The 23,769-nt window shown below is 38.5% G+C and overlaps 1 protein-coding gene across 2 annotated transcripts in view; it reads left to right on the plus strand.

Annotated features, from left to right (window-relative positions):
- The first annotated feature begins 398 nt into the window (after positions 1-398).
- The window catches only part of RHAG (Rh associated glycoprotein), a 30,655-nt gene continuing 7,284 nt past the window's right edge, over positions 399-23,769 (plus strand). For both annotated transcript variants that reach the window (XM_023212987.1, XM_023212986.1), the window contains exons 1-6: positions 399-630; positions 16,001-16,184; positions 17,141-17,291; positions 19,923-20,070; positions 20,811-20,977; positions 23,130-23,267. In XM_023212987.1, coding sequence (XP_023068755.1) covers positions 474-630; positions 16,001-16,184; positions 17,141-17,291; positions 19,923-20,070; positions 20,811-20,977; positions 23,130-23,267 — 945 coding nt within the window. In that variant the 5' untranslated portion in view covers positions 399-473. The remainder of the gene's footprint in view (positions 631-16,000; positions 16,185-17,140; positions 17,292-19,922; positions 20,071-20,810; positions 20,978-23,129; positions 23,268-23,769) is intronic.

A 23,769-nucleotide genomic window follows, 5' to 3' on the forward strand; every position in this document is an offset into this window, starting at 1 on the left:
ATATCACATATTTGTTTTTATATAATCATTCACTTATATTTATGTTTTCCCAACTAGATTCTTAATTTTCTCAAGAAGTTAATAGACCAGTTCTGCATTTTGCTTTAGATTCGTGCCTTCTACAAAGCCTTCCGCGATGTTTGGCATACAATAAGCCCTCAAGAAATGTCTACTGAATTAAGTTAAACATGATTCTAGAGGCCTGTACAATAGATCATTGGCATCATCCAGCTTCTCACAATTTCATTGCATATTCTTCAAATCAACACTTAGAATGACAATTAGATTACACAGCATAATTTTCCCCAATGGGTGGGGCATTTTAACCAGTCCTGCCCATTTTTTTTTTCTTGTGATGTCATGGGGGTGCCTTGAACATGCAGTCGAATTCCACACACAGAGCAGTCCTTTGTTCTTATCAACATCTCACAGCCTGTGAAGTTCTCAGTGTGCCTCTGTCCTTTGCCACAAACATGAGGTTCAAATTCCCTCTCATGGCCATTGTCCTGGAAATTGCCATGATTGTTTTATTTGCATTATTTGTTGAGTATGAAATGGACCAGACTATTCTCCAGCAGCTCAACATCACCGAGTCAGCAGACATGGGCAAAGTCCTTGAGTTATATCCTCGTGAGTAGGCAATTTACTACTTACTATACATTTTTGGGTTCTTCAGTTTCTTAGAATGTAAAACAATTGACTACTATAAACTCTTGAGCTCCTTGTAGAATTATATGATGGTTATGAGTGTAAGATATTACATGTTTGTGCTATGACATCTGGTCTTCTTCTCTGTGATTAAGGTGTTTGGTTAGAACTTTTTCCTATGAAAATATCAGAACAAGAAGCTGAAAATTAAAATAATGATGCTTTTTGTATTGCTTATTTACTGCTAACTGACCTTCTTTTTTCCTTCAGTTGGTCACTAGTTCTGCAAAGAGAAGTATCACACTTCCTTTGCATTCCCCACTGAAAGGGCCAAGGGTAACTTTCGAGGTGAGAGAGTGCTAAGAAAATGAAATTATAAGAAGGGAACCCTAGATTTCATGTGAGGACCCTAAGGAATAAGAAGGGGTATTTAGCATGATGTAGGAAGTTAATGGAGTTTTAATCAAAAAGGTGTACTCAGAGTTTTACAATATTCTGAAAGGAAGTCGGTTTGTTCCTTTGAGATGAAAAGAAATGTGTGAATACTTAACATATCTTAAAAACAACATCCTTCCTTTGGAATGATGACTAAGCAAAGAGAGAAATTTAGTTTCAAGTTTGGAAGGGTAGGCTGTATAATAGGTAATATAACAATGATAACTACCATTTACTGAGTCATTATTATAAACCAACACATCCATTACCTCATTAACCAAGAAGGGAGACAGTAGTAGGTAACTATCATATACACTATTTACTTTTCTTAAGTAAGATTAAAGTAATCGAAAAAAAATAAAAATTATTTAAAATGGTATAATGTTTATTAGACTTCATAGCATATGTCTAAGCTTTTTAAAAAAACAATTTGACACTCTTTTTTTTATTCCTACTTTTTATAGGGAATTAGTGTAATGGGGGTATTCCCATGTAGAAATAATGGCCTAGAGTTACTAAGTGACATAACAAAAATATAAAATTGAAAGTTAAGGACAGAATTAGGATAATAAGACAGAGAAAACTAGACTCCAAGTCTAGTTGTCTTTACACTGCATAGATGTCCAAGAGGGTTCTTGATTAAATTAAGTTTTACAATTTGTAAGTTAGAGAATAAAACAGAAAAAAATTCTGTTCAACTATGTATGCTTTTGTACATTTCATTCATTCATCCATTTATTCATTTAGTAAATATTTTATTAAGCACTAAGCATGTGCTACAGCAAATTTATTCAAACATAAAACAAATATGATTATTTTATTCTAAGACTCCACTATCTAATACACTTGTAAACAAAGAGATGAAATACAATGTTAAAAATGCCAAAAATATGATCTAAGATTAATATGGTTTAAATAAAGTTATCTTAAGACTTTAAGAGCTTAATAATTGCATCATTCAAGCTGAACTTTCTGAGTTCCAGCATCAAATCTCCTAGGTAAAACTTCAGTTCACAATTTGAGACCAAGACCAGGTTGAAGGAAAATCACTAAACATGGTCATTTTTCAGTAACCTAGCAATAGATGAGTAATTTTTAGACATCTGGTGTGCAGCATAATTGATGATAGTTAACAATACTGTATGGATACTTGTAATTTCCTGGGAGGATATAGCTTCAATTCAATCTGATCACCCCCCATCCCCCCCACACACACACAGGTATACACACACACAAACACACACACACAAACACATACAGGTATACACACACAATGGTAACAACATAGAGGTGATAAATGTGTTAACTAGCTTGATTGTAGTGATCATTTCACAAAGTATATGGATATCAAAATGTCAAGTTGTATGCCTCAAATGTATATAATTTTATATGTCAATTATATCTCAATAAATATTTTAAAAAATATAATTTAGTAGTCATATCACTCTTCTACACCACTTGTAAAAACATGAAAATTTATTGATTTTATGATTCATGAAGAAAATATTTATTAAACTACCAATTCTTGCAAGCAATCTTCAAGTCTCTCAAGTTTGTAGGCACTAGGCAGTGAATAAAACAAACAAAATGGGATTCCATTGTGTATATATGCCACATTATTTTTTATCTATTCATCAACTGATGGATACTTAGGTTGATTCCGTATCTTGGCTATTGTGTATCTTGCTGCAATAAACATAAGAGTGCAAACATGTCTTTCATTTTCTTTGGAAATATCCCCAGTAGTGAAATTGCTGGTTCATGTGATAGTTCTATTTTTAGTTTTTTGAGAAACTTCCATATTGTTTACATTATAATATACATTCCCACCAACAGTGTGTAAGAATTTCCTTTTCTCTGCATGGAGGTAGAGAGTAGAATGATGATTACTAGAGATTGGGAAGGGCGTTGGAACAGGGAAAATGATGAAGAAAGTTTGGTTAATGGTTACAAATATAAAGTTAGATAAAAGGAATAAGTTCTAGTGTATGTAGTACAGTAAGGTGATTGTAGTTAACAATAATACATCGTATATTTCAAGATAACTAGAACAGAAGATTTGAAATGTTTCCTATACAAAGAAATGATAAATGTTCAAGGTGATGGATATCCTGAATAACATGATTTGCTTATTACAATTCATATGCATTTATCAAAATACCATCCACATATATCCCATAAATGTGTATAAATATTATGTATCAATTTTAAATAGAAAAGAAAATGAAAAAAAGACAAAATGGGCAAAGTCCATGTCCTCAGGAAGTTTACATTCCATGGGGGAAGGCAGACAAGGAGATGTGTGACCAGGCACATCTGAATGTCTAAATGTATACCATATATTTAGGTGGTTAAAAAAAAATATGCCATGGCTGTAAACAAAGCAAGATTAGAGACATAAATGTATTTGGACAAAAGATGTTTTTTCAGCCTCTCTCCACCAGGGTTATGTGAGAGAACAAAATCCTAATAACTCAAGGCATCCATTGCATGCAATTAATTAACTTGTCTCCTATGCACCTAGAATGCCACAAAGTGGAATTTTACATGAAAGGTAGCCTTCATTCATTCAAAATGCTGTCCATAACCGATTCTATACACAATTAAAAGTTCTCTCTTCAGTAAGGGTGGGTCTCAAGACTCAAAATTCTGGAAAGTTCTCATCTTCCAGTTCAGTTATATTATTCCTGCTTAAAATCGTTTGTAGAATAGACTGAGAAAGTACATGACTGAGGTGTTATATACATATATAGAATATATTTTATATATATGTATTTCCCTACATTTCAAACAATTGACTTACACAAAGTTTATGTAATGGTATAAGTTAATGGAGAACAGATTGTTTATATTCATTAATAGAAAACAACGTTCAAGTCAAATGAGTAAACATTTTGGGTCCCTACCTAGCTCCATGCCCAGTGCCAGTGCAGGGATTCAAGCATAGAAAAGGCTCGGTTCCTCCCCCAAGAAGTTCACAGTACGTTATGATAGTTCTCAATTGCAGTGTGGTAAAAGATTTGAGTATTTCAAAAATAAATGAAGTTGTATATTAGTCTACATTTTAAGTAAACTACAGAAAATACAAATTTATTCTCATCACTTGTATTCTGTTATGCTTTTTGAATAGGAGAGAAGGGAATTATGTTACAGAACCCTTGGATTTGCACACAACCCTAGGCACAATCATGAAACTATGTTAGGTACCTGAATATCATGTTTCATGCCATGAATAACCTCTGAGATACTCATCTGATAAACCAGCTATACTCCATGGTTTTTGGCTTCCATAGCACCTATCAAAGTGCTGGTCACCCTGTTGAGTCAAATAATTTAAAAAGCACTGAAGTTTGACTGTGTCTGTCAGCTACTCCTTGCTAACATGTAGATGGACTAGAGAAAATTAAGGTTAAAGAGAAAGCTCTCTGGGGACTGTTTACTTTTTTTTTTTGGAATTCCACAGATGCCAGGTATTTAATATCTAGAGGACATTAAAATCATATTAATGATCTTTGTATACTCCATGGCATTAAAAATCCTTTAGTTTATCTTGTACTTTGATTGACTCATTTACTCATGTGTCACTCTGTAATACTGTTACATTGTTCATTTGAAAAATATTGATTCACTGACTTATACAGATCTTCCAAATGTTGACATATTTCCATATATAACATGAAGAAGAATATTTGTTAATATCATCAACAATCTCTCAGAAAAGTCTTGCCAAGTATCAGGAAGTTGATAAGCTTGTCATAGCAGACACAAATTTTCTGAAATTCTAATTGTTTAAAAACTGAGAATATATCACAGCTATAAATACTGTCAGTTCTTTAAATTGAGATGATAGCCTCATTTCATGCATTTTTAAGAAAATATCTGTCAGATACTCAAGTCTGAGAAGCAGCAATGTATGTGTCAGTCTTTCTTTCAAGAAACAGTGGAATCTTATTAAAATGTTTCTTCTTCAATTAGCAACTCAATCCATCACAAAAGTGCTTTTTTTCTGAGATACCATCACATTTCAGTAGTGCATTACATATATTTGTATTTCACCAGGCTGATTCATACGTATTAAAAAGTCATGTCATACACGAAAGGCAAATATGATCCTGGAATTGTAATGAAAATAGTTTTAACTTCTCAGACTCCCTGGAAGTTAGTCTGCAGGACACCCAGATATCTGTGGATCACACTTTGGGAACCACCAAAGATAGAGGTGAACTGGCAAAGGATCGACATATCACTTGAAATCATTTCATGACTTTCACCAAAAAATTCAGCAAATCTTCATGTCACAAAGGAAGGTAGCTGATTTGTGCTGTGTAAACCATTCCTAGGAAATGATTTGCTGCTGTTTTGTTACCTGGAATTGTCATGAAAACTGAATTAATATACTGTCTGTAATATATGACCTAACAATAAAATACTAGTCTCTAGCAGAACCGATGTGGTGCCTTTGAATTGAACAGTTTTGCCTATTTAAAAGACCTGGAAGCCATGGGCACAAATAGTACTAAGACCTTGGATTTGAAATATCGTTCCCCACTCCGGGACTCATTGGAGAAATTGCTGGTTCCAGGTTGGGGCAAAGAAAGCACAAGGTAACCTAAGTGCTTAAAGATTAACAGGGCCATGCGAAAAGGACGCAGGATCCTGCTTGAAGGGGCATCAACAGGCCAAATTAGGAATACATAGAGTGTTAAAATAATAATGACATAATGGTAATAGAAATTCAAATAAGGAAAAAGGGATTCAATAAGCCCATAGAAATATTGCATAAAAGAGAAAAAGAAGAGAAGGAGGAAGCTCTTCTTTACAGAAGAATACTAATTAATATAAAAGGAGAATAGATATAGAAAATTGCAATTTTGAAGTTACCAGTGTAATAATCCATTTCAGCAATGTTCATCATGGAATCTAAAATCACTGGGTGAAAAGTTATTGGACAGCATGGCAATCACATGGTCTGAAAGCATCACCCAGAGATTACCTGATACTTACAGGGTCAAAGTTACATTTATAGTGGAGAGATCTGGCAACACAGTCTTAAACAAGTGGTCAAACCTATCATTATCAGTAATAGGAAAAACAGATTATGTGCTTCCTGGTGTGATCTAGTGGGAAGTACACAATACCATCTGTATAATATTCTTGCCAAAAATATTTAGTCTGATTCTCATCATGGTGAAACAATCAAACAAATCCAAATTGTAAGGCATTCTACATAAAAAAATGAAATAATACCAGCAAGGAAAAGGATGTAAGAGAACTGCTCTAAATCAAAGACATCTAAAGACATATGACAAAGAAAATGTATGAAACTTGAGTGAATAATTAATCCAGAAGTTTTATAAAAAGACAGTCTGGGGATAGTTGGAGTAATCTGAATATAATTCTATATTAGATCATGTTATTATATCGATGTTGGCATTTTTTGGATGTGATGCTGATATTATGGTATTTAGAATGTCCTTTTACTTAGGAGATGTACACACACACACACAAACACAGAAAGCAAGCATGAAAATATTAATAACTGATAAATCTGAGTGAATAGTATATAAGTGTTTATTGTATTCTCTTTTCTAAATATTTGAAATATGTAAAAATAACATATTTAGAGGGAGGAAGGAAGATACTGCCCTAAGGATACTATTCTCTCAAAAACAGATGAGTTTAGAATACAACTCCACTGGTTCAAAAGACTGGAACTCACTAAGGCCAAAAAACTATATGTATAGCAAACTACTTTGCCAGCCTTGAGCTACTAAAAAGCAGAACAAAATGAAACAAGAAATCCAACCAAACTTTAACTGGAAAATGAACTTTGTGATTTTCACCAGTTAGTCTACAAACAAAATTTTTCTGAATAAGACCCATATAGTTACCAATTAGATGAATTTGCAATGGCCCTCACCGGTAATCTATTTATTTATGAATAACTGAGGCAGTTCCTAAAAAGCTACAAGTGGCAGACTTTCTGTCGAGTTCTCTGAGACAAGCCACCCAATGACTCCTATCTTAAGACTTGCATTCACTTTCTCACGCAAAAGTGTCTAACTGGCAGTGTTCCATCAGGTCTATTTAAATAACTGATAAATGAGCACACAGAGCAACAAAGCAGAAAAACAAATGAAATAAAACAAGAGGGATATGCACAACGTGGCAGCTGTGTCCAGTAACACTCAGAGAATGATTCTTAAAAGGTATCTAGATTTTCAGGTAAAGGAGTACTGGGGCTGGGCTCATGCCTGCACTTTGGGAGGCTGAAGCAAGAAGATCACTTGGGCCCAGGAGTTTGAGATCAGCATGGAAAACACAGTGAGATGCTGTTGCTACAAAACATAAAATAAAAAATTAGCCAAGTGTGGTAGTGTGCACCTGTAATCCCAGATACTCAGGAGGCTGAGGCAGGAGGAGGTCAAGGCTGCAGTGAGTTATATTCACGCCACTGCACTCCAGCTTGGGTAACAGGGCAAGTTTCTCTCTCTCTCTCTCTCTCTCTCTCTCTCTCTCTGGGTGTGTGTGTGTGTGTGTCTCTCTCACACACACACACGCAAAGTGTTGGGTGTGGAATGGAGTGGACATCATTCCAAGCAGCTGGCATATATACATATATATATAGGAAATAGAAGAAAAGGAGAGTTTTGTTTCATTTTGTTTCTTTTGGGTTGTACATGTTGAGTTATTAAGTAATATGGTTTGGCTGTGTCCCCAACCAAATCTCATCTTGAATTGTAGTTCCCAAAATTCCCACATGTCATGGGAAGGACCTAGTGGGAGGTAATTGAATCATGAGGGCAAGTCTTTCCTGTGCTGTTCTCGTGATAGTGAGTAAGTCTCACAAGATCTGATGGTTTTATAAATGGCAGTTATCCTACACTAGCTCTCTCACCTGCCACTATGTAAAACATGAGTTTGATCTTCATTTGCCTTCCACCATGATTGTGAGGCCTTCCCAGCCATGTGGAACTGTGAGTCAATTAAACCACTTTCCTTTATAAATTATCCAGTCTCAGGTATATTTTTATTAGCAGTGTGAGGACAGATTAATGCAGTAAATTGGTTCAGGTAGAGTGTGATGCTGCTGTAAAGATACCCAAAAATGTGAAAGCAACTTTGGAACTGGGCAACAAGCAGAGATTGAAACAGTTTGGAGGACTCAGAGGAAGACAGGAATATGTGGGAAAGTTTGGAATTTCCTTGAGACTTGTTATATGGCTTAGACCAAAATGGTGATAGCGAGATGGGGAACTTGTTGGGAAACGGAGTAAAGGTCACTCTTACTATACAAAGAGGCTGGCATAGTTTTGCCGCTGCCCTAAAGATCTGTGGAACTTGAGAGAGATAATTTAGGGTATCTGGCAGAAGAAATTTCTTAACTGCAAGCATTTGAGAGGTGACAGAGCATGAAAGTTTAGAAAAATTTCAGCCTGATGATGCAGTAGAAAAGAAAAACCCATTTTCTGGGGAGAAATTTAATCCAGCTGCAGAAATTTGCATTAAGTAATCAGGAGTCAAATGTTCCCTCATCACCAAGACGATGGGGAAAATGTCTCCAGGGCATGTCAGAGACCTTCATGGCTGTCCCTTCCATCACAGGCCAGGAGGACTAGGAGGGAAAAATGGTTTCATGGGCCAGGCCCAGGGCTTCCTGGCTCTATGCAACCTCAGGACATGGTGCTCTGTATCCCAGCTGTGTCAGCTCCAGTCATGGCTAAAAGGGGTCAATGTACAGCTCCGGCTGTTTCTTCAGAGGGTACAAGCCCCAAGTCTTGGCAGTTTACATGTGGTATTGGGACTGTGGAAGCACAGAGGTCAAGAATTGAGGTTTGGGAACTTCTGCCTAGATTTCACAGGATGTATGGAAGTACCTGAATGTCCAGACAGAAACTTGCTGCAGGAGAAGTGCCATCATGGAGAACCTCTGCTAGGGCAGTGCAGAAGAGAAATGTGGGGTGCAAACCCAAACACAGAGTCCCAACTAAAGCACTGTATAGTGGAGCTGAGAAAAGGGCCACCATTGTCCAGATCCCAGAATGGTAGATCCACTGACAGCTTGCACCAAGCACCTGGAAAAGCCACAGACACTCAACTCTAGCTGTGAAAGTAGCCTGGAGAGGGGGCTGTATCCTGCAAAGTCACAGGGGCAAAGCTGTCCAAGGCCATGGGAACCCACCTCTTGCATCAGCATGACCTGGATGTAAGACATGGAGTCAAAGGACATCATTTTGGAAATTTAAGATTTAAGTACTGCCCACTGGATTTCAGGCCTGCATGGGGCCTGTAGCTGCTTTTTTTTTTTTGCCAACTTCTCCCATTTGGAATGGGAGTATTTACCCAATGCCTATACCCCCATTGTGTCTAGGAACTAACTAACTTGCTTTTTATTTTGCAGGCTCACAGGTGGAAGGGACTTGCCTTGTCTCAGATGAAACTGTGGACTTTTGAGTTAATTCTGAAATGAATTAAGACTTTGGGGGACTGTTGGGAAGGCATGATTGGTTTTGAAATGCAAGAACATGAGATTTGGGAGGGGTTGGAGCAAAATGAGATGGTTTGTCTATGTTCCCACTCAAATCTCATCTTGAATTGTAGTTCCCATAATTCCCATGTGTTGTGGGAGGGAACCAGTGGGAGGTAATTGAATCATGGGGGCCAGTCATTCCTGCACTGTTCTTGTGACAGTGAATAAATCTCATGAGAACTGATGGTTATAAAGGGGAGTTATCCTACACAAGCTCTCTTGCCTGCTGCCATGTAAAACATGACTTTGCGCTTCCTTTACCTTTCACCATGATTGTGAGGCCTCTCCAGCCTTGTGGAACTGTGAGTCAATTAAACTCTTTTCTTTTACAGATTACCCAGTCCTGGGTATGTCTTTATTAGAACTGTGAGAACAGACTAATACATTAGGACTTGCAAGATATCCTATTGCAAGACATAAAAGTAGAATAGAACAAAATTAACAACATAAATTAAACTCTACTAATGAATGAGATGATGCTGAGGATGTTGATGCTGCTGATGGTGGTGGTGATGGTAATGACGATGGTGAAATTGTATCCTGTCAGGTTCTGGTTACCAACCTCAAATCCAAATTTATTTTTAGCAGAAAAGTAGGACAAATTTTAAATTATAATAAAACCACTGATTATAATGATGCTTAGTTTGTCATAGGCACTGTGTGAACTTACTGTGTATTTATTTTCTAATCCTCAAAACAACCCTTGGAATACACATGTTAAGAAGAAATACTTATGATAAAATTGGGGTTTAGAAAGATTAAGCAATTTGCCCAAGATCAAATGTTTAGTAAATGAAAGTGCTTAGTCAGATTCTAACCCAGATTTGTCTGCCTCCAAAACCTATGTTTTAACCACTGCATTATATAGGCAGCATTGTTTATCAGGTAGGAATTTAGGCCAAATTTGTCTACATGGATCTATTGTCTCCAACAGATTTGCCAAAATATTTCTTGGTCTTCACTAACATCAATCAACTTTTAAAGGGTGAGAATATAATCTTTGTGGGAAAATGAGTTTACTCAGTGAAAATATCAAGTTTAGTGATCTTATATCCCTGTATTCTAAACAAAAATTGTAGAATTCAAAGCACTTGCTGATGTTTTCCAAGATAAGGCACTGTGAGCTCAAAATATATAAAGATATATACAGACAAACACATATTTACAGATAGAGAGAGATGAAATTGTTTTTTACACAACTGATAAATGTGGAGGGTTTTATGCATGTCATCAACTAATAGCAAAGAAACAGGTTTGGCTATTTGAAAATGGCTAAATATAGTGGTCTCCTTTAAGATTGAGCCTAACTGTGATAGTCCTTAATATACACCAATGTCAAAACATAAAAGTTTGTTAGATGTTAGATGTACACCAGAGTTTACATGTTTATTCTGGATATATTTCACATGCACTCTGTACCAGATACTGGAGACATGAGGAGGTAAATAAAACACATGCCCTCATGGAGCCTTATGAAGTATTAGTCCCATTTTACAGATGAGGAAACTGAAGCTCAGAGCGATTCACTGGTTATCCAAAGACACATAGCTAGTAAACAATTAGAATGGAATATAAATTACTAGCTAGCGTAGAGCTGACACAGTGTTTTTGATCAGTGTGATGTGTCTCTAAATGTGAAAGATGCCAGGCACAGTGGTTCATGCCTGTAATCCCAGCACTTTGGGAGGCTGAGGCTGAGGTCAGGAGTTCGAGACCAACCTGGCCAACATGGTGAAATCCCATCTCTACTGAAAATACAAAATTAACCAGGTGTGGTGGCACATGCCTGTAGTCCCAGCTACTTGGGAGGCTGAGACAGGAGAATCGCTTGAACCCAGGAGGCAGAGGCTGCAGTGAGCCGAGATCACACCACTGTACTCTAGCCTGGGCAAGACAGAGTGAGACTCCATCTCAAATAAATAAATAAATAAATAAAAATAATAAGTAATAAATAAATAAATGTGAAAGACACAACTTATCACAGTCAGGGAGATGGGATTGCTAAGAACAGTGTAGGATTCTAATGCCTTCAGACTTCTTCGCTTTTATAGTTTTCACTATCCTCTTTTATTTTCTGTTAACAACTTTCAGGAAAATGCTTGAAATAAAAAACACTGAGTTGTTATGATCTCAGGGGGCAGCAAAGAATGGGAGAAGAGAGCAAGGAAAACGTAGGCACCTGGTTCCCTCCACCCTGCTATCTTGGCCCAAAACAGAGTGCAAAATTTGCTGCGCTACTGGGCAGAAATTTTTAAGTAAATCAAGCCAGTATTTTCTGTTTTAGTATAAAACGTTTAAAGAAAATGAAAGTTTTACACTAGTTACTATTAATCCTTAAAAGCATAGTTGATTTAGATGAAGATTTCTCCACAGCAGCATCCTTAACACTTTGAGCCCAATACTTCCTTGTGGGAAGCTGTCCTATTCACCACAGGATGTTTGGCAGCATCCCTCAGGATATCAGTGGCACCACTCTACCTACTCAAGTTGCAACAACCACAAATGTCTCCAGACATTGTCAAATGTACTCTGGGGGCTAATATTACCTCTTGTTGAGAATCACTGTTTTAGACAAGACTTGACAATCCTTAAAACCTGTTGGAAGATTTCTCCAAAGTGCAAACCCCTAAAGAAACTCCTTTTCTTCTATAAAATGGACACTGTATTCCTTTGGTGGCAGAGCCTTGTACCACACAACTATAGTTGTGGCCCTCTCCCTGGTCCCCAACCACAAACTCTTAAAGCAGGATAAATGATAATGCAATAATCCTAGTTGTTTATAAACCTTTTTATTCGTATCTTTCATACCGAATCATTCAAGAACCTCCACAACTTTTTAAGCTCTTATTAATTTAAATAATAAATGAGGTTCTTAAGCCCCCTTGTGGCGAAAAGCAGTAACAATAATTACATCAGAAGAGGGAAAAATATTGAAGCACAGTTAATATATAAAATTTCTTTACCCCAATATAAAATGTCTGGTTTTTCATCAAAGGGGAAGAGGGGTGAGCTCTGCAGAACAATTGTTCCACTAAGAGAAATTATGGAATTAATAAAACAATTTCTTAAATTAGTTTTTGTGTTAGTTCGTTTTCACACTGCTGATAAAAACATACCTGAGACTGGCAATTTATGAAAGAAAGAGGTTTATTTGACTTACAGTTCCACATGTCTGGGGAGGCCTCACAATCATGGTGGAAGGCAAGGAGGAGCAAGTCACGTCTTACATGGGTGACAGCAGGCAAAGAGAGAGCTTGTGCAGAGAACTCCTGTTTATAAAACCATCAGATTGCCAGGCATGGTGGCTTACACCTATAATCCAGCACTTTGGGAGGCCAAGGAGAGTGGATCACAAGGTCAGGAGTTCTAGACCAGCCTGACCAACATGGTGAAACCCTATCCCCACTAAAAATACCAAAATTAGTCGTCCATGGTGGCCCATGCCTGTAACCCAAGCTATTTGGGAGGCTGAGACAGGAGAATCACTTGAGCCTGGGAGGCGGGTGTTGCAGTGAGCCGAGATTGCACCACTGCACTCCAGCCCACTCACTATCACGAGAACAGCACAAAGGGGACCTGCCTCCATTATTCAGTCTTCTCCCACCAGGTCCATCCCACAACACATGGGATTATGGGAGCTACAAGATGAGATTTGGGTGGAGACAGAGCCAAACCATATCAGTTGGTAACTGCACAGTTTAAAATCAATAGATTACAGGGAGAACCAGAGTGCTCTAAGAAAAAAAAAAAAAAAAAAAAAAAAAGAAAGTTAGAAAAAACTTTGTGTAATTGAAAAAAATGAACAAAATGAAAAAAACTGAGTCCTTATTTTTATTCTACTTTGTGACTATAAACAAGTCACCTAACTTCTCTGTGTCTTAGAGTCCTGACCTAAATGTGAAATAAAATAAATTGTAGAGCTAAGACACTTTAGACATCATGTAATCCAAGTATTCCTTAAAAAAATCTGAGTCCCATAAAGGTAAAACCATAGTAAGAAAAACCATAGTAAGAATCATGCATATCCTCTAAGTTCCCCTCCAATTTATTCTATGATCTAGATCAAATTTTTACATATAAAAATTAAATACTGGCAAATCAATGTGTAAAGAAAAATGAATATATGTGGTTATTTATACTTCAAAAAGCAGAAAGGGAAACAAGTTGATATTAACTGACAAGTGCCCACCAGCGAGTCAGGTAAAATCTCAGTTCCAGGGTACCCTGGGTAGGTATGGGATGGGAATCAACACCTTAAGGATCAACACTTGAGGGAAAAGGATTTGAGGAGAGAAGTAGAAGTCCTCAGCTGACCCTGCAGGAGGCTCTGAAGCTAGGATTGTCCAGGTTTAGGTGGTCATTTTCTGAAACAAGGGGTTGCTCATATGAATCGGTTATTGTATCCAGACTACCCTAGGGAAGAGCTATGACCTTGAGCAAAACAACAGCATTTTCCAGAGAGAATTGAGAGCTTAGGGCTTCATCTGGCAGCACTCCTGACAGCCAGGGAAAATGGGAGGTATGTCTTTTGATCTGAAGGGAGCATCTGGGTAGCGCATCTCAGCATCCATTGCAGTAGACAAGCCTGAGTAGTGTACCATAGTCTCTTACCCTCAACACCCTGAGCCTGATGGCAGAACAGAAGTAGAGAGGAGCCAAGAAGTAGTAACATCTCTGTGTGCCTTCGAAGCCAGAGCTCTGCTTTGGTCATTTTATACCTCTACAGTGCTCAATGAACAGAGAAATCGGGAAAGTCAGGTTGGAGTTCAAATCCTGACTTCAACCTTTGGGCAAATTAATTGACCTTTAATGTCGGTTTCTTCTGGGACATATTTTCTAGGCATATCCTCCCTCATACCTATTTCCACTTAAACCTCTGGCCACAATGGTGATGTTTAGTTAAAAAGAGACTATGGGGCCAGGCATGGTGGGTCACACCTGTAATCCCAGCACTTTGGGAGGCTGAGGAGAGCAGATCACCTGAGGTCAGGAGTTCAAGACCAGCCTGGCCAACATGGTGAAACCTTGTCTCTACTAAAATACAAAACTTAGCCAGGCACGGTGGCATGTGCCTGTAATCCCAGCTACTACTTGGGACACTGAGGCAGGAGAATTTCTTGAACCTGGGAGGCGGAGATTGCAGTGAGTCGGGTTCATGCCACTGCACTCCATCTTGGGCGACAGAGCAAGACTCCATCTCCCGCCCCCCCGCCCGGCCCCACCACAAAAAGAGAGAGAGAGAGACTATGGTACCCCACTCAGGTTTGTCCACTGTAGTGGATGCTGTTATGTACTGTCCAGATCCTCCCTTCAGATCAAAGGACTATTTCCAGTCAAAAATGTCAATTTCATATATGGCTTATCCATATATATGTCTTACCAACTTAGTTGTCAGTTTCTTGAAGAGTTCATGTTTTCGCTATCTTGCATTTGATCATATGTTTTATTGGTATAATACTTTATTGTATGCAAATCCTCCTACACAGGTGATCCCACTTGGATTATTCTATGAAATAGGGCCTTTACAATGTTGCAGATGAAAACACTGAAGCTCATAGAGAGTAAGTGACTTGCCCAGGGTCACACAATCATGTGATTGAATTCAGGTGCCTGAGCCCATATCCCCAGACACCAAGTTGAATATTTGCTACTGAAGAGGATACAGCCTTTATGTTTATTAATGCTTCATGGTTCATAAAGTGCTAACAGAGATTATCCCATTTGACTCAAATAATGATCTGGTAAGATTTTTGTGGCTGGTGCTATTATACACATTTGATGAATGGAGACTCATCCATCAAAGAAAGATACTGCTTCCTATCTGATATGCAAGCTACTAGGCCAAGTTAAAGAGAGTCAAGTATGAATGTGTCCAAACCCCTTCAATCAAGAAATTCACAATCTAGTGCAGGAGATGGACACCTTATTGACTATTATCGTTTGACAAATGCTAAATAAATGCTAATCATACAAATGATAAAGCTGAAGTATATACACAAAGCTATGTAAATGAAAAGAGAAAATATTCTATTTCCTGGGAGTATTGGTAAAGTGCAAGAAAGGGTGATGCTTGCTCTGTGCTTTGTAAGGCCGTCTTCACATGGAAAACAATGTAAAATTCCTCAGGAACAGGATGAAAGACACACTGTTGTAATAGTGCATAGTCTTCCCAATAAAAAGCTCCAACACTGAATAACTTGCCAAAGTCTCTTGGTTGGTAAGTAGTCAAGCTGGCGTTGGAACCAAACTTTTGCTTCCCAGATAATGCTCTTTTTTCCCAGTGTGTTATACAAAGGTGGTAGCACTTAATACATAGGTTATACTATGATGCAATACTTTCTTCATGCTTTCCTAATGCAGATTTCTTTTTCCTTTACTCTTTTCCAGTGTTCCAAGATGTACATGTTATGATATTTGTTGGGTTTGGCTTCCTCATGACCTTCCTGAAGAAGTATGGCTTCAGCAGTGTGGGTATCAACCTACTCATTGCTGCTTTGGGCCTCCAGTGGGGCACTGTTGTACAGGGAATCCTGCATAGCCAGGGAAAGAAAATTTCCATTGGAATCAAAAAGTGAGCATCCTTACTATGGGCTGAATGTTTGTGTCCTCCAGAATTCATATATTACACTCTTAACCTGCAACATGATGATATTAACAGGTGGGGGATTTGGGAGGTGGCCAGGTCATGAAGGCAGAATGTTTATGAATGGGGTCAGTGTCCTTGTGAAAGAGGTCCACAGGAGACTCCTCACCCCTTCCACTATGTGAGAACATAGCTGGAAGGCACCACTTACCAACCAGAAAGGGAGCCTTCATCAGACACCAAGTCTGTCAGTATCTTGATCTTGGGCTTCCCAGTCTCCAAAACCATAAGAAATAAATTTATGTTATTTATAAACAACCCAGTTTATGGTATTTTGTTATAGCAGTCCAAACAGACTAAAACAATTATTTATGTTTCAGCCATTGCATTTTCAGATCAATCGTTTCTCTGGTAGTCCACTGTCATTTACTGTACCGACTGGCAAATTGCCTCCCTTACGTAACAGAAAATTGTTGAAATTCAAAAATCTGAATCAATGCCTTGCTCTACTGAGCTGGATAATACATTCATATCTGTAACCTCTCTGGTTTGACTTTGAGGGTATGAGAAACCCTCTTCCATAAAAGTATTATTCCTTCCATCTCAGCTACAGGGAGCAAAAATTTCCCATTTGTTATTTTTCAGATTTTTTCTAAAATGTAAACATGTATTCTTGTTGTGCAATAGTAAACCCACACTCCAGAAATAATTCACTTATTAAATCAACGAACATAAAGTAAAACCCTAAATGAGATAAAAGGTAAGTTAAAATATGTACATTAGAGCAACTAAAGACACTCTTTAGTTGGAGGAGGAGTAGGAAGTGGGAGATGATGAGTAAGTCTGGGAAGCACCGGATGGGCCTGGTGGGAGATGGGATTGCACTTTGGTCAGTTTTATGTTAGGTGTGCATTACTCTTCAATTTATTCTTGTTTCCCCTCAGCATTATAAATGCAGACTTCAGTACAGCCACAGTTCTGATATCTTTTGGAGCTGTCCTGGGAAAAACGAGCCCCACCCAAATGCTGATCATGACAATTATAGAAATCGCTGTATTTGCTGGCAATGAATATCTGGTTGGTGAAATATTTAAGGTAAGAGTTAGAAAATTTATACTTACCTAGCTTTGGGCATCAGTTTTGGCTACAAAAAGCAATGGGTGTCTACGGTATATGGGAGCAAATCTTGGTGAGTGATACCATAGCAAATAGTAACAATAACCATCATTTACTGAGTGCCTATTGTTAAGTAGGAGTTTTGTAAATATTATGTCATTTCATCTTCACAACAACACTGCATGGTAGGTATTATTTTTATTATTATATATATACACCATAAAAACTGATTATCACAGATACTGAATGACTTGCCAGAGTCTGAATTCACCTCCAGATTGTTCTAATTCCTCAACTCTTCTTTTGCCTATCAATGATCAATTCCTTTTTATATTTTTACTACTAGGTGAATAGCCCTATATAAAGCCTTGTAGTGGTTTTTGGTTTTTTTTTTTTTTTTTTTGAGGCGGAGTCTTGCTCTGTCCCCCGGACTGGAGTGCAGTGGCCGGATCTCAGCTCACTGCAAGCTCTGCCTCCCGGGTTTATGCCATTCTCCTGCCTCAGCCTCCGGAGTAGCTGGGACTACAGGCTCCCGCCACCTCGCCCGGCTAGTTTTTTTGTATTTTTAGTAGAGACGGGGTTTCACCGTGTTAGCCAGGATGGTCTCGATCTCCTGACCTCGTGATCCGCCCGTCTCGGCCTCCCAAAGTGCTGGGATTACAGGCTTGAGCCACCGCGCCCGGCTGTAGTGGTTTTTGTTAAGGCCTCAGTCAAACTTTTTTCTCCACAAATATTTCATTGATTCCTCCCAGGAATAATAAATAAATAAAGAACATTTGGGGGCACTCTCTAGTACTTTGTGATTTTGTTTATATTTCTATTAACATCAATTCAACTGCAAATATTTTTGACAACTTTCTAGATGTTAGAGACTCAATGACAAACAAAATATGAAAGTTCCTGTTTTTATAGAGCTTACACTCTAGTGGGAGAGACAGAAAACAAATAAAGAATTGCACATTCATCTACCCATCCAAAGACACAAACACACAAATGTTATTATAAATTGCAATACATGTTATGAAAAATATGTACGGTGGGACTATGAGAAAGTGTAACTGGAAGGTTAGTTTAGATTGTAGAATCAAGGAGGGGTTCCCTGAGGAAGTGACAGTTACACTGGACCTAAAAGATACCTAGAAGTTTTCAAGCAACTAGTGGAGAGAAACGTTCTTCAAGCCAAAGTAACAACAACCACAGTCTTGAATTGGTGATGAAGAACTAAAAGAAAACTTTTACAGTAAGGTGAAAGGACTTGACCGATACCGGATGAAACCACCAAGGTAAGCGGGTCCGATTAATAAAGACGCTGTCAGCTCTGCGTGCTAGCTGAATGAAGACTTATTTGATGATTCCAAAGGGAAAAATAGAAGGTTATTTTGCCTACAAATATGTGAGCATTTCAAGAGAGGCACAGGCTCATATGTTATTTGGAAAGTCTAAGCATGATTAATCGCCACCTCCCATCTTCCTGAAGCCACCTGGTGAAGCAAAGCAAGGTTTCCCAGCTGGGAGGGGACTAAGTGTTGCTGGGACGGTAAAGATTGCTAGATAGCTCATATATGCTGGGAAGATATTTGATTCATTCCAACCACGTGTGGATCTTCAAGGGGACTGGGTCTGTCTATGTCTAGCAAACAAAGGAACAACAACTAGGAGACCATTTTTACTTAAATTTGAAAATCTTTCATAAATAGATGTGTGTCATCTTACTGTCTATAAGTACAGATGAATGTCTAGAATTTGACCCTCTGAGTATTCCCTCTAGGGGATGGAAATGTAGAAAACTAGGTCAAATCCACACCATATCCTAAAGAGGAATCTAAATCTCTTCAAATGAATCTGGGACCTTAACTGGTTTTCAGGTCCTCATAGAGCCAAATAAGAAAACAAATATGGGTAAAAACTCTGGTTTTTTGAAGTTTCAAGTATGAAATACAAGTAAGTGAGCTTTAACTGCAATTTCAAGTGAACATATCATCTTCGTTTTTTATCACAAGCAGTATCTTTTTATTTACTTATTTATTTTTTTGAGATTAGTTCTTGCTTTGTCACCTAGGTTGGAGTGCAATGTGACAATCATAGCTCACTGTAACCTCAAACTCCTAGGCTGAAGTCATTCTCCTGCCTCAGCCTCCCCAGTAGCTGGGACTACAAGGCAGGCACCACCATGCCAGGCTGTGCAATACATATTTCACTCAAAATCTCCATCACCTAGAGAAGTAACCTTGCATGTCTTGTGTGCCCACTAGGGAACTTGTGTTTAGAAATATGGTCATATCTAAGTCTCACCACAAACTCTGTTGAGTGTGGGTAATATTTCCCCATTTTACAGAACCCTTAGATCAGAGATGTTTAATAATTTGTCTAAAGTCACATCGCAAGGAAGTAACTGACCTAGGATTGAAAGTCAGTTGTGTGTGGCCCCAAATTCTGTGCTATTTCTATTTTACTCCCTGTTTTATCCCTCTTTCTCTGACACAATCTTTCTGTCCCTCTTTAATTTTTTTAAGTTGTTTAACCAACGATGCAATTCTTTCATTGACTTTCCTCCCATAAATGAGTCTCAGGTTCACCTCTGTTTATATGAATGTTATTTTATCCCTTCAGGCCTCTGACATTGGAGCATCAATGACGATCCATGCCTTTGGGGCCTACTTTGGCTTGGCTGTAGCAGGCATCTTGTATCGATCTGGACTGAGAAGGGGGCATAAAAATGAAGAGTCTACTTACTACTCAGACTTGTTTGCAATGATTGGTGAGTGTGGATAAACTTGCTTGAATCTTATCTATTTGAAAAGGGGCCAGGGAAGGTTAACTTCAACACAGGTGTGAGATGCTCAAAAAAAACATCCAAGCCAAGCATGGTAGTGAACTACAGTAGCCTCAGCTACTCAGGAGACTGAGGTGGGATTGCTTGGCCCAAGAGTTTGAGTCCAGCCTGGGTAACACAGTGAGACTTAATCTCTAAAAAATAATAATAGTAAATTTAATTAAACTTTGATAAAAGGAGGATCTTTTGCATACTACTTTATGCTGGCTCAATTCTCCTCTTTTCTCTTAACAGTAGATAATCAAGCCTAAAGAGAGACATTGTCAGTGGCCAAAGGAAACTACATCCTCCAGGCTGGGCGCAGTGGCTTACACCTGTAATCCCAGCACTTTGGGAGGCCAAGGCGGGTGGATCACGAGGTCAGGAGTTCGAGACCAGCCTGACCAACATGCTGAAACCCCGTCTCTACTAAAAATACAAAAAAAAAATTAGGTGGGCATGGTAGCCCACACTTGTAATCCCAGATACTCAGGAGGCTGAGGCAGGAGAATTGCTTGAACCCAGGAGGTGGAAGTTGCAGTGAGCAGAGATCGAGCCACTGCATTCCAGCCTGGGCAACAGAGGGACACTCTGTCTCAAAAATAAATAAATAAATAAAGCAAGCTGCATCTTTTGGACTGTCTTCCATATTCAGAACTAATATCCCCTCTTTGGGTTCACTACAGGGACTCTCTTTCTATGGATGTTTTGGCCCAGCTTTAACTCAGCCATTGCTGAACCTGGAGACAAACAGTCCAGGGCCATTGTAAACACATACTTCTCTCTCGCTGCCTGTGTGGTCACAGCCTTTGCCTTCTCCAGCCTAGTGGAGCAACGAGGCAAGCTCAACATGGTAAGTGCCGCCTTAGCCCTCATGGAAATTTCACTTCTCGACACTGACAGTTGCTCGGATAAGTAGTAGGTAATTTCCACATCATTGCTGAACTCCGAAGACAAATCAGAAGTGGACCTTGTAGAATGTTTAAAAATAGCAACATTTATTCATTAATTCACTTATTCATCAAATCTGTACCCTAGGCTGGGTGCAGTGGCTCATGCCTGTAATCCCAGCACTTTGGGAGGCCTAAGCAGGAGGATTACCTGAGGTCAGGAGTTCGAGACCAGACTGGCCTACATGGTGAAACCCTGTCTCTAATAAAAATACAAAAAAAAAAAAAAAAAAAAGTTAACCAGACGTGGTAGCAGGCACCTGCAATCCCAGCTACTTATGAGGCTGAGGCAGGAGAATCGCTTGAACCTGGGAGGTGGAGGTTGCAGTGTGCCATTGCACTCCAGACTAGGCAACAAGTGTAAAACTCCATCTCACACACACACACAAAACAATAATAATAATAAAAATTACCCTGGAAAATTAAAAAATGTTCTCCAGGAATTTATGGTCTAGTAGAGAATGAAGGTAGTCTTGTAAAAATCTTTGATTTGAGGTATATTTCTTTAATAATAGAGTTAACTGCTCCCAAGTTCTGAGAAAAGATTTCTTAGAAACAAGATTTATCAAACAGCAGAAAAAGAGAGTGGGATGATGCACACTGATTCTATTTTCCCAACTGCAAACATTCCTCTCAAAGAAATAACAACCAAATGCAATGTGGGATCTTCAATAAGATACTGGAAAAAATTTCAGTAGGAATAATGGTGAAATTCAAATAAGGTCTTTACTAGTATTTTGTCAATGCTAACTTCCTTTCCATGGTTATGTAAGATTAACATCTTATTTGAGAAAATGGACGAGGGATATATGGAAACATTCTGTAGTATTTTTACAACTTTTATGTATCTGCGATTAGTTCAAAATAAAATATTTTTAAAATTTCCCCAGATTAGTCTCTTGAGTTTCTTGACTATGAGCTACAGAAACACCAGTAAAGGAGTAACCCGTCAGATCAGCCAGTCTACCTTTCTAGCTGAGTGGGGCAGGTGGGGTGGAGTAGGGAGGAAAAGACTATTGTAATTTATTTTTTAAGCATAGCTGAGGACATGTATCTTAATTCTCCACAAATTGTCTCCTGAGAGGTCATTAAAAACAAGAAAATAAAAAATTGCACAGTTCAGTGTTTCTCTTTTAAAAGTACGATGACCTCTGCTTCTCAGACAGAACAGCCAGACTGTAATTTTTCTGAGAAATTCTGCTAAACAAAAATTGATTCCTGGCCGGGCACGGTGGCTCATGCCTATAATCCCAGTGCTTTGGGAGGCCAAGGCAGGTGGATCACCTCAGGTGAGGAATTCCAGAATAGCCTGGCCAACATGGAGAAACCCCATCTCTACTGAAAATACAAAAATTAGCTGGACATGGTGGTAGGCACCTGTAATCCCAGCTACTAGGGAGGCTGAAGTAGCAGAATCACTTGAACCTGGGAGGTGGAGGTCGCAGTAAGCCAAAATCACGCCACTTCTCTCCAGCCTAGGAGACAGAGCAAGACTCCATCTCAAAAAAAAAAAAAAAAATTCAATTCCTCTTTCCTTCATCCTCAAATGTCCTCAATCCAGTGACATTTGCAAAAACTATTGTCTTTCATATGTAATGTGTACATTTCAATGTCTCTACATTTCCTCTTTGAATATTGGACTATCATAGACTACAAAACACATGGTGGCCATAGTCATCTTTTGGTTCATGATAACCACAAATATGTTCCAAAAAACTGCACAAATAGACAAAACATTGCGAGAATATTTACTCTAAACACTCCTACCCTCCCACTACAACATCTTTTGATTTTCTCAAATGCCTTCCACCACTGGCCTTAATTAGTTAAACTGATTACTCATTGACTACCAAGGGACTGGCAAGAAAGATACCAAATGTCAACTTCTCAAAAAAAAGGCCTTCTATAAATCCAAACAACCCTCTTTTTAAAAAAGAACCAATAGCCTTTTCAGCTGAAGAATGTTATATGGGTCTCTTGAACTCTAGAATCCTCTGATCCTTCTGAATTCTCCATCATCCAGCTTGCCTCGTTTATGTTTCTGCTCTCACACAGGTTCACATTCAGAATGCCACCCTTGCTGGAGGAGTTGCCGTGGGCACTTGTGCGGATATGGCGATTCACCCATTCGGTTCTATGACCATTGGGAGCATTGCAGGATTGGTCGCTGTGATTGGATACAAGTTCCTGACTGTAAGTACGGCAGATGTTCTGAGTCAAACTCTGAATATGCACCATTTTTCTCACATATCCCACCAGCAGAAAAAAGCTATAAAGTTTTATTTTATAAACATTTTTATTTGGAGGCCATTTGCCTTCTTTTAGGAAATACTACTCTCATTTCAGTGGTTCAGTGGTTCTACTCTGCCCTAACTTCTGTGTAACAGGAAAGAATCTGATATCAATTATTTATAATTTAGTTTGAATTAAATGTTAAGCACATGGACATTACTTTCCTTTGGGGCTGTTCCATTGAAGTTGTTGTTGTTATTTGTCTTACATAATTAAGGACTCTGCTCTTTTAAGAGATTTAGGATGTCAGCCAAGCATGGTGGCTCACACCTGTAATCCCAGCATTTTGGGAGGCTGAGGCAGGTGGATCACCTGAGGTCAGGAGTTCAAGATCAGCCTGGCCAACATGGTGAAACCCTCATCTCTACTAAAAAAAAAAAAAAAAAAAAAAAAAAAAAAAAAA

Source organism: Piliocolobus tephrosceles, chromosome 5, assembly GCF_002776525.5.
Source record: "Piliocolobus tephrosceles isolate RC106 chromosome 5, ASM277652v3, whole genome shotgun sequence".
Classification (NCBI taxonomy): Eukaryota; Metazoa; Chordata; class Mammalia; order Primates; family Cercopithecidae; genus Piliocolobus; species Piliocolobus tephrosceles.